This window comes from Natrix helvetica, assembly GCF_964273705.1.
Source record: "Natrix helvetica genome assembly, chromosome: Z".
NCBI classification, from domain to species: Eukaryota; Metazoa; Chordata; class Lepidosauria; order Squamata; family Natricidae; genus Natrix; species Natrix helvetica.
In genome coordinates, this window is record NC_138554.1 from 97712590 (window position 1) to 97728574 (window position 15985).

The window sequence follows — 15985 nt, forward strand, 5'->3', positions numbered from 1 at the left end:
GTGGAAATGTTTAATGAAGTTTTAGGAAAAGCCAAGATGCCTGAATCATGGACAGAAGCAATAATATCGCTAATCTCGAAAGAAGAAACCAATTTACAACAAATCCAAAACTACAGTCCAATTTCATTACTAAATTCTGATTATAAAATATTTGCAGCAATTATGGCAGGAAGAATTAAACAGGTTTTAAATGAACGAATACACCTGGACCAAAACGGATTTTTACCTCACAGACACATTAAAAATAATACTAGTCTCATGCTAGACATAATAGAATATTACGAGGCACATCCAGAAAAACAAATGATACTGGTTTTCCTTGATGCACAAAAAGCATTCGACAACATAATTTGGAAATGTATAATAACACTATTAGACAGGATGAAATTCAGAGGCAAATTTACAAAAATGATAGAAAAACTTTATAACAGTCAGACAGCCAAAGTTCTGATGAACGGAGAACTAACAGAAAAGATCGAAATAAAAAAGGGAGTCAGACAGGGGCACCCCCCTCTCTCCTTTGCTGTTTGTATTAACCCTGGAAATTTTATTAAATGAAATTAGGAAGGACCAGGGAATAAAAGGTTTGAGACTCAAAAACGAAGAATATAAGGCCCAAGCTTATGCCAATGATTTAGCATATGTTCTAGAAGATCCATTAGAATCCAGTCTGAAAGTAATTAAAAAATTAGAAGAATATGGCAAAATGGCAAGATTAAAAATCAATAAAGGCAAAACAAAAATGATAACCAAGAATATGACAAAAAAGCAAGAAGAGGAACTGGAATTAGCAACTAGAATGCAAATAACTAAGAAAGTGAAATACTTGGGGATCTGGGTGTCTGCAAAATGTTCCACAATTAAGGATGATAATTATAATAAACTAGTGACACAAATAAAGAAAGATTTAGAAAGCTGGAAAAATATTCAGCTATCACTAATGGGACATATAGCCATAGTCAAAATGAATATTTTATCAAGAATCTTATTCTTGTTGCAAGCCGCACCTATTAACCCAGGTAAAACTTTCTTTCAAGAATTAAACAAAATAACTGCTAGGTTCATTTGGCAAGGACGAAAAGCAAGGATTAAACTAAAGTCAATGCAAGATAGCAAGGAGAGGGGAGGTTTAGCATTACCAAATTGGGAATTATACATATTAGCAGTAACAATAACATGGGTGAAAGATTGGATAGAGCTAAAGAATAAAAGAATGTTGATCTTAGAAGGCAATGATTTGCAAACAGGTTGGCATACATTCCTATGGGATGATAAAAAATAAAACGCACAAATATTTTCAAAAACATTTAATTAGAAGAGCGTTCTTGCAAAACTGGCTCAAAATAAAAAAAATCCATTGTGTGAAAATTCCGAATTGGCTATCACTGACAGAAAGGACAATCCATCCAAATTTTATAGATATGAATAAAATGCTAAGATACAGAGACATAATTGATGGACAGGGAAATTTAAAAACAATTGAAGAATTGGCAGAACAAAACATGAAAGTTGACTGGCTAACCTACTTTCAAATCAAAACTAAACACAATAATGATACTAAAATATATGACATCGAAACAGAACCACACGAATTGGATAAAACAATTCATAGCTAGGATAGAAAGATGATAGGGAGAATATATAAATTTCTCCTGAAGCATAAAATGGAAGAGGAAATCATGAAAGAACAAATGATAAAATGGACACAGAACTTTGATTATAATATTGAATTGGATAAATGGGAAAAATTTTGGGGAACAAACTTAAAAATGACACTATCAGTTGCATACAAGGTAATTAGTACAAAATGTTTTACAGATGGCACCTGGCACCAACAAGGTTAGTTAAAATCTCAACAAATACTTCCCCAAAGTGCTGGAAATGTGAATCAATACATGGAACATACTACCACTTATGGTGGACATGTGAGGAGGCTAAACATTTTTGGAAAAGGATCAAAAGGTGGCTAGAGGTAATATCAGGTGTTAAAATAGAATGGAAACCTGAAGTTTTTTTATTAGGAATAATGACTGTGAAATATAAAAAATAAATTCAGTATTTAATATTACATATAATTACGGCGGCAAGGATTGCCTTTGCCCAGAAATGGAAAAACAAATTAATTCCAAGCGAAGATGAAACAATAAGAAAGGTTATGGACTGTGCTGAAATGGACAAATTAACAAAAGAAATCCAAGGAAAAGAAGAAACAGAATACTACCAAATATGGGATAAATGGTATAGGTCAGTGGTCGGCAAGCCGCGGCTCGCGAGCCATACGCGACTCTTTACACATTTTAATGCGGCTCTTCTGTGTGCCGGGCGCCCGCTCCCCTCCCTCCTCTCGGGCACTTCAAAACAAATGCCCCTTTCCCTTTTTTCTTTTCGACCCACAATGATTAGGGAGGATCCTGAAGTCGGGCAGGGACGAGAAGCGAGGAGGCAGAAAAAGAAACAGAGGCTAAGGAGCTTCCCCCCTCCCCCTCCCAGCGGGTTAGATTTTTGCTGGGAGGGGGCGGGGGGGAAGCTCCTTAGCCACCGTTTCTTTTTCTGCCTCCTCGCTTCTCGTCCCCGCCCGACTTCAGGATCCTCCCTAATCATTGTGGGTCGAAAAGAAAAAAGGGAAAGGGGCGCTTAAAGGTTCAAACAGTAGAGCAAACGCTTCAGAGGCAACAGTTTTCACGGGGAATTAGAACAGAGAGCCCTGGAGTTTCGCTGCCCACCCGGTGAGACCTCGCTTTCCTCGCATGATTGGCCAATTTGCTACTGCCCGGCTCCCCGGTTAGATTTTTGCTGGGGGGGGGGGAAAGCTCCTTTTTCTCCCTCCTCGCTTCTTGGGGCTCCACCAATGGGGGAGCAAGGCCCAGCACCAGGCTTTGGGCTAACACAGAGGTCTGCAAAGGTGGCTGTTTTAAGACTGGTGGACTTCAATTCTCAGAATTCTGGGAGTTGAAGTCCACCAGTCTTAAGAGCCAATTTTGCAGATCCCTGGGCTAATATGATTGATGCCCTTGGTGGACTTCAATTCTCAGAATTCTGGGAGTTGAAGTCCACCAGTCTTCAAGCTGTGAGGTTTGAACACCCCTGGGTTTTTTTTCCCTAAAGGGTTAAGGATGCAAGGATCTTGTAACTTGACAGCTTTAAGACTTGCGTGCTTCAAATGCCAGAGTTTATTGAAACTAAAAACAGTGTACCATCCTATGTATTTTCGGTTTTAAAAATGTGGCTCTCAAAATAAATTTCAATCGTGGTTTTGGCGAGATTTGGCTCAGTTGAAAAAAAAGGTTGCCCACCACTGGTATAGGTGGATGGAGGAAAGAAACAAGGATCAATGAAGGAAGACAACAAAGCCCCAAAATAGTAGTTAAGGAGAATTAACACATATATATATACAGTATATCCAAGTGGTTTAAACTTACTAGAAGTAATCAGCCAATATAGCAGACAGAGGAATAAAATAAGAGAGTTAAGAATGGTGAAATACAAATGAAATATAATAAAAGGGGAAACAATATAAGATGAGCTATATCGATTGGCAATTGCTATTAGAAAGAACAGGAAGGTCCTGTTCGTACTGTATTGTGTAAATGTGGTGTACGTCTAAGTTTTGTGTATGTGTATTTTATATGTTTGTAAATAAAATTTAAAACTAAAAAAATATATCCTTTGTTTCAAATTTTTTTGCATCAATATTTATGCTTTCAACTTTTCCTGCTCTTACCATTTCTATTCATCAAGAAGAGAGCTGGGGTATTTTAGGAATTAACAAGTGGGATTGGCATTGGGAATTATTTGTCTCAAATCCACCTTCAAGCTCACTGACTCTCTCTCCAGATTAGGCAAGAGTAATTTTTGTGAAGACAAATGGAAAGAAGGAACACTAAGAACATTGTCCCCAGCTCCTAAAGGTGGATTTTCAAGGATGAAATGTTATGTCATCTTCAAGCTGTTGCCAACCACTCCCTCCCCCCCCCTTCTTTTTGCTTAATTTTTCATTGGAGCTGATTACATACTATAGTGTTTGCAACCTGCCTTGGATTTTCAGCAAAGATTGTGGGGTGATTTTAGCCATCTATTTTCTGGAGTTTCAGAGAGGCTTTCATATATTAATTGATGTTATTCATGCTAATTGTTGTCAAGTGGAAAATATAGGTCTTTAGAAGGATACTATCTAGAATTTTATCAGTTTACCAATTTTGAAATCCATTTTAAGGCTCTTGTATCCTTAATAAGCCTCTACTTATATTGCCAATTTCCATTTGGGAAATTGAATTTATTGCACTGTTATACAGCTCTTCGCTTCAAATAACCTGATGGGGTTTGAGCTACATAAATCCAAAACTAGGAGATATAGATCACCTTCACTTTAGTGTGGTCAACTATATGACAAATACGAGAAATACTTCATTATTTTGGAACCTATAATTATCCATAATGCAGCTTCTAATGAAGATGTAAAGGAAGGAACATAAATAAAATATTCCCTTACCCGTAGTTCTTTTATTTTGGTTTAGTTTTGCTATACCAGATCTGCAAAAATCCAAATCATTAAGAGTTTTTTGTACAACATGCTGTGTTCTGATGCCAACCCAGATCTGGTGAGCCTTGCACAAAACGTGGCACGACTTATTGAGGAGATATTGAACATTTGAAGCTTATTCCGACGTCGGGAAGCCCGTTTCACTTTAAAGAAGGGCGTGCGCCACGGGTTAAAAAGTGGGCAGGCTGATAGTTTTGCGCCCGCCTTTCCTTTCAGCAATGGAGCTATAATAGGTTAAAAGGGTTGCTGTCGGCTTTCTTCCCCCCGAATTCGAGATCATTTGAAGCTGGTGAGTGAAGTCGATTAGATTGGTGCAACGGAATTATAGAAATGAGACACTTGTAAATTAGCGTAGCCAACCGTCATAGGAGAACAACCGGCATGGAATAGCACCCGGGAAGGAAAGGAAGGGTAAGCTCTGCTTGGACTGCAGATGCTGATTGGATCCGCTCCGGTTGCGCTGCCTTTTCCACATCTGTGAAAGGCGGAACTATTCCGAAGCGCAGGAAAAACCTGGTGCAAGATATGCGTAATTACCGTGTCTAATTTGGAAAAGGAGCGCCGCTGCGGTTTTCCTAGGTCTCCCAATTTGACTGGAAAGGCCTTATCAAGTTAGCAATTACTGTCTCATAATTGGGTTTAATAAAACCCAATTATTAAGGAACAACGAGGAGTCGTTTTCCTTCCTTTGCTCCTGTTTGGAAGCCCCGAGAGGGCCCCGAAAGAGGCCTGGATCAAATAGAGAAAACACATGATTCGATTTATTCCGAACAAACGTATTGGACATTAACTACGACAAGCCTATTGTTCTATTCAATTCCATTGAGATCAATGGGGATTTCCTAATAAATGATTGCAGCACCAGATGGATAAATGGGGTAAAAGAATGACTGTGACAGTCAAAAGGGGAATTGCCAATCTCTAAATTTAGGAGTGGCTATGCTTTAATGGCCCTTGTGACAGGAAACAAGATTTGCAGAAGTTGTGTAAGGTTTAAAGGTCTCCTTTAAACCTTACACAAGCTGGATTACTAAATACCAGTTTAAATTGATAACATGTTTTTAGTAAGTAAAGAAAAATAAATATATAAAGAAGTAATTTTCCCTTCATCCCCAGAAATATAAACAATTTTGCTAACTTATTATTTATCTTAAAATACAATAAACAATCTCTTTTTCTTATATGCCATTTCTTATCTATAAACAAATCCTTTTTATTTTGTGGTTTACTTTGTCCATTAAGAATTATATGAGATAACATCAATTTTAATCTCAATCAAATAAGCCTACTTTTTATTCCTTCCTTTTATTTCTAACAATCTTGATCTTTCAAATTATTTATTATATTTTAACTTCCCTTTGTTTCTTTATAGGTAACTCAGTATAGTGTACATATCTAATATTCCTTGCTCCTTTTATTTTCCACAACAACCATCCTGTGAGATAGGTTGGGCTGAAGAAAATGATTGGTCCAAAGTTATCCAACAGCTTTCATGCCTAAGGCTGGACTAGAACTTGGCAATGTCCTGTTTCTACGACAGCAAATTGGTGCTCACATGTTCTAGATCTAGAACTTGATTTCTTTTCATTTTTTTTGTTTTTTTTCACAAAATTCTTTAAAGCGTTAAAGCTTTAACAAGTTTCATATAAATTCTATAAAGCATGGGTGTCAAATTTGTTGCGTCACGTTGTGTTATGTTGCCATCATGTTTCATGATGTTTTTGCCCTTCGCAAAGGTGGGGTGGGCGTGGCCTGCGTGTGACGCATCCACTTTGACACTCATGCTATAAAGGAAAAGTATGTAGGTCACATCTGGTTTCTTATTTGCATATCCATTTTAATTATTAAGATATCAATTGATTTATTTTATATGTACAGTGTAATAACTTCCTTATAATCTGTCATTTTGAAATCCACTTTCAAATCATCCTGAATCATGCCTGGTAATTCTTCTTCCATAGCATCTTTTAAACTGTCTATGTACAGAGGTGCACACTTCTAACATTTTTTGAGCTCATTGTTCAAAAATGTCCTTTAATATGTCCAATGTTAAAATGTTTTGCTTCATTTTGCCTTAGTAAGTTGAATTTGAGTGTTTCCCTTTAATTAGTTTTTAATTCATTCTAGTTTCCAATTTATAGTCTTATCTTAGTTTTTTTTTTTTTAAGAATTCAAAACAAAAGTATTTTCTATAGGAAAGATTTTTCATAATTAGTTCCAAAATCTTATTTTGAATTTTTCTGGATGTTTGTATTTTTATTTGTAACTCTCTAAAATCAAATTTTAATTTACCCTTTTGCTGTTTATTAAAAAATAATTATTTGCCCTGCCTTCATAATTAGTGGTGGGATTCAAATAATTTAACAACCGGTTCTCTGGTCTAATGATTTCCTCCAACAACCAGTTCACTAAACTGATCAGAAAGGTAACAACCTGTTCTCCTGAAGTGGTGCGAACTGGCTGAATCCCACCACTGACTGAAACCTTCCTGTTTAGCTACAATTATCAAATACTTGGGTTAGAGATACCTTTGGAAACCAGAAGATGCTTAATCAGGAACAGAAATGGATAGATACTGAAAAAGAGAAAAAATAGGGAGGAAGGCAAGGCAAGGGGAAAGCAACAGTTACAGTATATAGGAAAAGGATACTGTAGGATCATACATTCTGCTCAAACTATTACAAGGTTTCTTGCCATTTATTGATTGATACCGGTATTATCTTTGAAGTAGCATGATTACAAAAAGCAAAGTCTATGTTTTGACAAGAAAAATAAAAATCCTGGATAGATATAGGCCACTAGAGGGACTACCACTGATTTACCGTATGATCAGACCTTATGCTTTTTCCATGATAGTTTTTATATATTAGCCAAAAGGTTCATTCAGTTTATTTGGGTAGCTCTATGCTTCACTGGGATGGGAAAAAAAGCAGATTGATCAAACTGACTGATATGTGTACTTCTCTTACATTAGCCTTTCCCAATGGATTAACCCTACAAATGTTTTCTGTGATCTACTTGATATCTAGCACATATGGCAGGCATCAGGTTGAGAAAAATTACTACATTTTTGTTTTGATAATTTAGCACATGCGAATTGATCTAAAGGCCAGGCATGAAGAGAAACATCAAATAATCATGCAATTTTAAAAATGTTATCAGTATTGTGCCTAAAACTGAAGAGTTATATGCATCTGCTTGCTAATAATGTTTTTGGCTGTAGCATGGAAAAAGCATGTTTCTTACATTTACTTCGCTTTCATAACTTCTTCTTCCTCCCTTCAGCAAATATGAAATATTTATGTATTTGGTCAAAGATTAATCTAGATTAATGCCAAGCAAAATTCAATTTTAAACAGTCTTGAAATACTGTGATAAAAACTGATTCCTTCTTCAGTTTCTTTATCATAAAAATAATCTCTTTGTTACACACATACACATACACACTGGGTACTTTCAGACCTTGTGGCAATAAATCCACATGGTGAGCTCTCCTTGCTTATACATAAATGGGCTGCAACAGATGTTTCAGACTTCATAAGACAAAGACAGAGTATAATAGAATTCCAGGTTTGCATCATTTCTTCAGAATTGTAAAGTAAAATATATAGAAAAATTGGCAGCTGGACTAAACATCAGCACTGCCCACTTTTAATGACAAAAGTTAAAAGTGATCTACACTGTCTAATTGCTTGATTAGGATTGCTGTGTAGGACTGAATGGTAGGCATTAGATCCATGGAGTTTTCATATGTTCACCATCTTGACCTATTTGTAAAAATAATAATGGCAGAAAAATTAATTAATTAATTTCTCATCTCATTTCTGCAGTTCAATGTATTTTCCAGTACATCCTCCCACAGGCACGCCATATCAAAAAGGGCCTACTAGTTAAAATCTTGAAATTAGGCTGAGCCTAATAGATGCTTCCAGAAAAATACATATTTGGGATTCCATTTATAGCTGCTCATTAGTCCCAATTAAAAAAAATCACAGTAGCTTGCTATCATTGCCTGTTTTACCACAGCCAGTGATGAATTATTTTAATATACCATCATCTCTGCTTTGTATCTCTCATTCTTTGATTGGATTTGCTGCTTCACTTGGATACCATGTGAAATAAGTGATAATCTAACCATAATATTTGGCAAGTTAATACAGCTTAAATTGCCTATAACTGTGATGGCAAACCCATGACATGCATACCAGAGGTGGCATGCATGCCAGAGGTGGCATGCAGCGCCTTCTGATGGCTCGTGAGCCATTGCCCCATTCAGCTCCACTGCACATACGTGAGCGTCTCCCACCGACCACCTGGTCTTCGTGTCTCTACTGTGCATGCGCAAGGGGTGGGCGCATGCGGGGCAAGGCACATGCAGGAGGGCCACAAATGCATGTGCAGGGTGGGAATGCATGTGTGGGGATGAAGCACATGCAGGGGGCCGTGTGCATTGCAGGCAGCTGTGCATGTGTGTAGGGTGTGGCTGCATGTGTGAGGGCCACACACATTGCATTTTGGGGGTGTGGGCATGTGCACATGAATGTGCACAAGCACATACTTTGGGCATTCGGTCTGGAAAAGGTTAGCCAACACTGGTTTATAATATTTCAAAACTCTTAAGGGGAATTTGAAATACATGACTCTTTCTTTGAAACTAATACTTCTACTTCTGTAACAATTTAATCCAATGGTGCAGATGTAGGCAGTTATAGGCAGAAATATACTGGAAGAATAAAACAAATAATTTGTTTACCAAGTATTTGTTTTCCCATTCCTGGAATGTTTTAGAAGTTTTGAATTACAACTTCAACTCTTCCCAATCATTCATCTTCAACACATACCAATAGCATGTAAAATAGTTCAATTCACTTGAGGTGCTAATTAGCCTACCTTGGATTTGAATCAGAATCCCCCTGATAATTTATTAACTGTCCTATTGTGCTAAGAATTTTTTGTATGTATATAATATACATTGGTTTTCAAGTAGTGTGATGTATGTCTGCAGTTAATATGAATAAACCACATCTGACCAATGACAGCAGGTTAGTTTATATAATAGACGAAGTCAAACAAACCACATTACAGTTCAGTGCAGTACCGTATATGAACCCATTTTGTAAGTATTATATCGAATCATCAAGAATGTACTACATACTGTATTTTTCGGAGTATAAGACGCGCCGGAGTATAAGACGCACCAAGGTTTTGAAGAGGCACATTTTTTAAAAAAGTAGGTAGGTAGGTAGATAGATAGAGGGATAGAGAAGGAGAGAGAGAGAGAGAGAGAGAGAGAGAGAGAGAGAGAGAGAGAGAGAGAAATACAGTAGGGAGGGAGGGAGGGAGGGAGGGAGAGAGTGTAGATAGGTAGAGGGATAGAGAGAGAAAAATAGAGAGAAATACACTAGATAGGGAGAGAGAGAGAGTAGGTACGTATATAGGTAGATAGAGGGGGAGAGAGAAAGAGAGAAATACAGTAGGTAGGTAGGGAGAAAGAGAGTAGGTAGGTAGGCAGATGTTTTCAGGTGTATTTATCCATGTGCTGGAGAAGGAAATCGCTGACAACCTGCAGCACCTGCTGGCACAGCACTTGACCAATGTAATTCTCATCAACTACACTAACTAAACAGCTTTCCGAAAGGGGGAAAAAAAGTTTTTGCGCTCTGCAAACCTCCCCAAAACAGCCCGTTTTTCACGAAAATGGGCCCATTTTTTTTAAAAAAAGGCATGAATAGCCTTGTGGGGGCTTGCAGAGTGCTCCTGGGAGGTTTAAGGGGTCAGAAAAGAGCAAAAAATGGCCATTTTGTGTGAAAACGGGGCATTTTTTGTCAAAAAAATAGCATGCATAGCCTTATGGACGCTTATAGAGTTCTGCTGCAGGCGCGTGGGGGGGGGAATGGCCCATTTTTCTCTCACTTCTGCCCTCCCCAGCCCCCAGGAGATCTCTGAAAGCCTCCATAAGGCTATGCACGGCTATGTTGGTGAAGTGGGTGGGGCTTTAGGAGGCAAAAAATGCTGTATTTGGTGTATAAGACGCAGCCAGATTTGCAGCCTCTTTTTAGAGGAAAAAGGTACGTCTTATACTCTGAAAAATATGGTATATAGTTGGCAATACAATCTACCAGAACAACTTTATATAACCTTACTATATAGTATTAAAAAGTGTCACTAAGGATTTTTATTTATTTCTTTGGGTTAAAATAGTTTTAAAGAAATTGGAAAAATTACTAAACATTCTTACACACTAAATTGTGTTGATTTTTTACAGTCATATATCATTATTGTAACTTAATTCAATTTAAGCAATAATTTATAAGCTTACCATTTCCCAAGAATGTATAACAAAGCACAGAAAAACATTTTTTTCATGGTATTAGTATTATTTATAAATATGCCTTTACTTTTTCAGGTAAAAGAATCATATCTTATTGAGGCCAGAGAAGTGAGAACTCTTGTTCCTGTATTAGTTGTATGTGGCACAAAATGGAAAACAGTCATAGATAACTTTTAATACCATCTTTTGACAATTATTATATTACATTTTCAAAAAGAACTTAGAACCTAAACACTTTTACATAAAAGCTTAATTAAATTAAAATCACCTTAATAAAGAATCATTAAGATGATTGTAATTTAATTTTTCAGTAATACAAGTATACATTACCCATTTGACAAATCCTCTTTTAAACTTTGTTTAAGTGAGAGGAAGTACCTTATTTTGATCTGTAGTACTGGGGAAATCACAAGTTCAGTCGTCTTCTATAATGGAAAGCAACATTGTACACTTGGAATAGCTGTTGATTGAATTTGGCCTTCTTGGTTTCATTTGTGTTTCCTGGGTAGAATTACCTAGAAGTCTAAAAGCATTTCTGTTACTGTTGATTGAAAATCCATTCCTCTCCAATATGACCGGGGATCCAATTTTGTATTTTTCATTTCTAAATGACTTTAATAGCAAAAACATATTGTTGAGAAAGAACAAAAACCAGCAATGTTTCAGTCTTTCTTCTGAGCTCATTAATGACAGGTAACCATAAATACTATTACTAATCATACTAATATTTTTATTTAAATTAATACCGAAATAGTTTCTGAATCCAAACAAAATCTAGAATTAGAGATCAAATATTAAAAGAGATCAAATATTAAAAGATAAAATATTATTGTCAGTTAATGATTGGAAAGCCTAATTATAAAGATGAGTGATTTTCTTATGCTTAAGACACATCAGAAGTGGGACCTTGCGTTTCTCATCTCAGACAAAGTCCTCTTTCAATCACTAAAGAATGGTAGTTGATCAGTTGTAGCACAGCAGGGTGGATGTCTCTCGATGTCAATATAATGAGAGATGTTCTTTAGTTAGACCTTCTTCAGATAATATAATCACATTACAGTGATGCTTGAGGTAAGGATGAATTAAGCATGATATTAACTATGTATAGTCAATCTCTGGGAATTCTTTTCATTTAAAATTTAATAGCATTCATTCATTTTATATGGACCTTAACCCAAAAAGGCTTGTAGAGTAGCATGCACAGCCTTAAGTGCACAGTATAAACGATCTGCTTAAGAAAAACTGCTAGGAGGAAAATAATGTCTATTGGAATTAGGCAGTACTGAAACTGAATCAAATAAATAATTCCTAAAGTTACTATTTTTACCCATCTGCCAGTTATAGTGAAAGAAGTTCAGATGGTACAATGGAGTGCTGTTGGTTGGTGTCATGGAGTCGTGTTCTCTGTGGTTGAATGGAGGACTAGTGACAAAACTTGTGCTGTGATGCTCACCTCAATGTTTACATGCTTGTGTTGACATTGCAATACAAATATGAACGTGTGGAGCTTGTATCATCATGATGCAGATTTTGTAATTTTGGCTAAGTGATGCTATGCTATGTAAATGTCATACAAGTAGTCTTTGACTTACCACCACAATTGAGCCCCAAAATTCTGTTGCCAAGTGAGTCATTTGTTAAGTGAATTTTGCCCCATTTTATGACCTTTCCTGCCTCAGTTGTTAAGTGAATCACTGCAATTGATGTTAGTAATCCGGTTGTTAGTGAATGCATCTTCCCATTGACTTTGCTGACCAGAAGGTTACAAAAGAGTCACATGACCTTGGCTCACAGCAATGGTCATAAATATTAGCCAGTTGCCAAGCATCTGAATTTTGATAACATGGTGATAGGGAGGCTGCAAAGTTGGTGACTGAAAAATGGTCATAAGTCACTTTTTTCAGTTCCATTGTAACTTTGAATGCTAATTAAATGAACTACATGTATTCTATCTGGAAAAAAAATCTTGTCCTTTATTTATGTTTATTACAAACAAGAGCTTAAGTGACTGGCAGTGCTTCCCCCAGCAAGTGTTTTATCAAGATTGGCCTGGAATTGCAGCTAATTCTTACCTTATTTTAGAATAATAACAAAATAAGACATATTTATCCACAAAATTGAGGACATAATTAATGTCTTATTTATTGAACCAACATTTGAATTTACACATTGTAATCATGGTTTGCATACTTATGGTTTATTAAATAAGCCACACATTACTTGGTTAATACTAGACAACATCTTCAATATGGTTTATAAACTACATTAGTGAGATCATGAACTCACTAAATCCAAACATACAAAGTTTCATATGAGTTACCACCTTCTTTCTTATGATTTTGCTGATTCCTGTTCTGGTTTCAGCTAAGGGTTCAAAATGCTCAGCTTTCTTTCCAAGACCTGATTAAATTTCTCACCAATATGTTATCCTGAGCTTTTTATTACATGTGGTGCTTATTACTGATTATTTCTATAATTATAAACATAAGTCTCTATGCAGTACATGGAAACTAGAATTCTTTTGTAAATTTATATTTAAGAATATGGTTTTCATTTTTGTTTTGATATGGCAGTAGATCAAGCTAGTTGAGCCCTTATTTGAAGTTTGAATGATAAAACTCAGAGTTGTCCTCAATGAATATCTCAGTGGACTCAAAACTTGGAATAATTTAAAGACCTATAGTTGAAACCAGAGAGCGAGAGCGGAAATATAATATTTAATCTCAAAGTAGTAGTATTCAAGACTATAGGAAAGCTCTCTGGAGAAGAAATGCCTTTTTTGACTTTGTAGAATCACTAACAACATTGAAAATGATTCACAGAATGGAACAGATGCTTGTTCATGTGGAGTGAGAAGAAGCTTAACCTGCTTAGGCTTCATAGTACTGCCATTTGTATTTATATTTGATACAGAAATGGATAGAGAGATAAATCACAGTGTTATAGTATAATATAATTGCAATAGTTCCTTGAACTATTTTTTTACTAGATAAAGTTTAATAACTAATATAGTAACTATAATTCAAGTGCAAGATTATGTCATAATTATGCCTTACCTGTTACTGATACAGATAGTCTGTACTGAATGACCACTTCTACAGCAGCCATTCAAAGTTATGATGGCACTGAATGAAGGGGACTTATGACAACTCATAGTTGGCCGCACAATCATGTGATTGTGATTCAGGAGCTTAGTAACTGGCTCCCAATTATGATGTTGCAGCAGCCTGTAATTGCATTATCAATATTTGCAACATTCACTGCTGACTTCTAACAAGCAAAGTCAATGGAAAATTTGGCAGGAGGTCGCAAATCGTCATCACTTCACTATAAGATATTGTGTGATAATCATCTAACTATGGTTAACTGGGATTGCCATCATAACTCAGTGCAATATTGTAGAGTTGGGCCTTATGACCATGTTGCTCAGCAACGAACTTGCCAGTCCCAATTACCATTGTTAAGTGAAGACTACCTACAGGAGAAGAAAGGGAAGTAACTGTGGAAAATATCACATCCTGGAATATGGTTGGTATGACAGGGATCTGGATTGTTTCAACAAGACCACTGTAGCTAATTTTCATTTTTAATTACTGCTTTATTTGATTCCTTTCAAGGTAACCAAGTGAAAAGATGTGCAAGATAACGGCTTTACTGGCTTTGCTAAGCCTGATTTTCTCCTTCGAATTAAGCAGCTGCCATGTAAGATGGAGTGCCATGGGGAGTATTTTTAGAAGACTAAAATATGCTTTGCCATTACAAGGAGATCCTGGACAACCGCTGTTTCTAACACCTTACATTGAAAGTGGTAAAACCGAGGAAGGTAAAATTGGTTTATAAAGATGACATTTAAAAAAAACTTAAACCATGCAGAAAAATAATATTTCCTGTGCCTCCAGCTTTTCTGCAATGTCTGCACATAATCAATCTAAAACTGTGCAAAGGATTCCCAAGAGAAGTTTTGTAAAATGCACTTTTTATTGGATTGCTCAAGCAGCTGTGACTTTTGCAAGTTCCCTCCTTTTGTTGGAGCTGTTCCCAGTTATGCCTGCATAAAAGTACACGTATAACCACTTCACCTTTTTTCACTGCCACATGTTGCTTGCTTATTCTTATCCCTATTAAAATCCAGTGGTTATAACAGTAAGATTTTAGAATGTATTTTAAACTTTGCATTAGGTTTACTTGAAACTTCACATAAATTTAGTTGAATTGGAGGAATGTATCTTACGTTTATTTTATTTTCTATCATTGTTTGGATTGTGGACCACCCAGGTCTATAGAGTAAAAATGCAGACAGATTTCCAGTCGTCTTCTTTAAAAAAAAAAAGGTCATGTTACTGTCTGGATATCTGTATGGATACAAGTTGAAGAAAACAAAAACTTTTGAATGTATTGTGTTTCCAGTCGCCAAGCTATAATACTGTTTTACAGGAAATCAGAAGAACTGGAATCCTTTCTCACTTTTCATATGTGGGGGGAGTGATGCATACTATTGTTCCAACTTTTAAGTGAAATTTTCTCACTTTAAAGCTTTAAATTAAGAATGCAAAGCCAACATTGTGTGATAGGTGTAATTATGTCTTCCCATGGAAAGAAGGATGTAAACTTTCTTACTGTTGTCATATCAATCTGAGCCAGTATACTTACTGGCAAATTATCAGAAGTTCAGCTTTTTCATTCATTTCGTCTTTCTTGTAACCTCAACAAGCATTTTTTGAAATCCATCATTACAGCAAGAGAAAGTATATTTATAAACAACCCAGATCCTTGTAATACTTACATGAAGCCAAGTACCTTATTATATTTATACCTGTTTTTCACTGTTGCTCCTTAATTAGAAAAAGTGGTACAACATTTAAATAATAATAACAAATTAAAATATTTTTTTACTTTTTAAAAATTAAATATTTCTTTCTGGGTAAATGTGTAAACATAGTTGTTGTGTTCAAATTGTGCACAGCTGGTAATATGGCCCCACAAGATAATTTTAAAAAAATGTTAGAAGATAAAAGAAGTTTGTTATTTATATACATTATATATGTTTTATACGTAGCCCATGACAATTCTTGTTGACTTAATATGGTACAGACAAGCCAAACAACCGTGCATTA

General features: G+C 36.0%; 1 protein-coding gene across 1 annotated transcript in view; it reads left to right on the forward strand.

Annotated features, from left to right (window-relative positions):
- The first annotated feature begins 4691 nt into the window (after positions 1 to 4691).
- The window catches only part of CPVL (carboxypeptidase vitellogenic like), a 59502-nt gene continuing 48208 nt past the window's right edge, over positions 4692 to 15985 (forward strand). The window contains exons 1-2 of the mRNA XM_081932911.1: positions 4692 to 4829; positions 14489 to 14694. Coding sequence (XP_081789037.1) covers positions 14505 to 14694 — 190 coding nt within the window. The 5' untranslated portion in view covers positions 4692 to 4829; positions 14489 to 14504. The remainder of the gene's footprint in view (positions 4830 to 14488; positions 14695 to 15985) is intronic.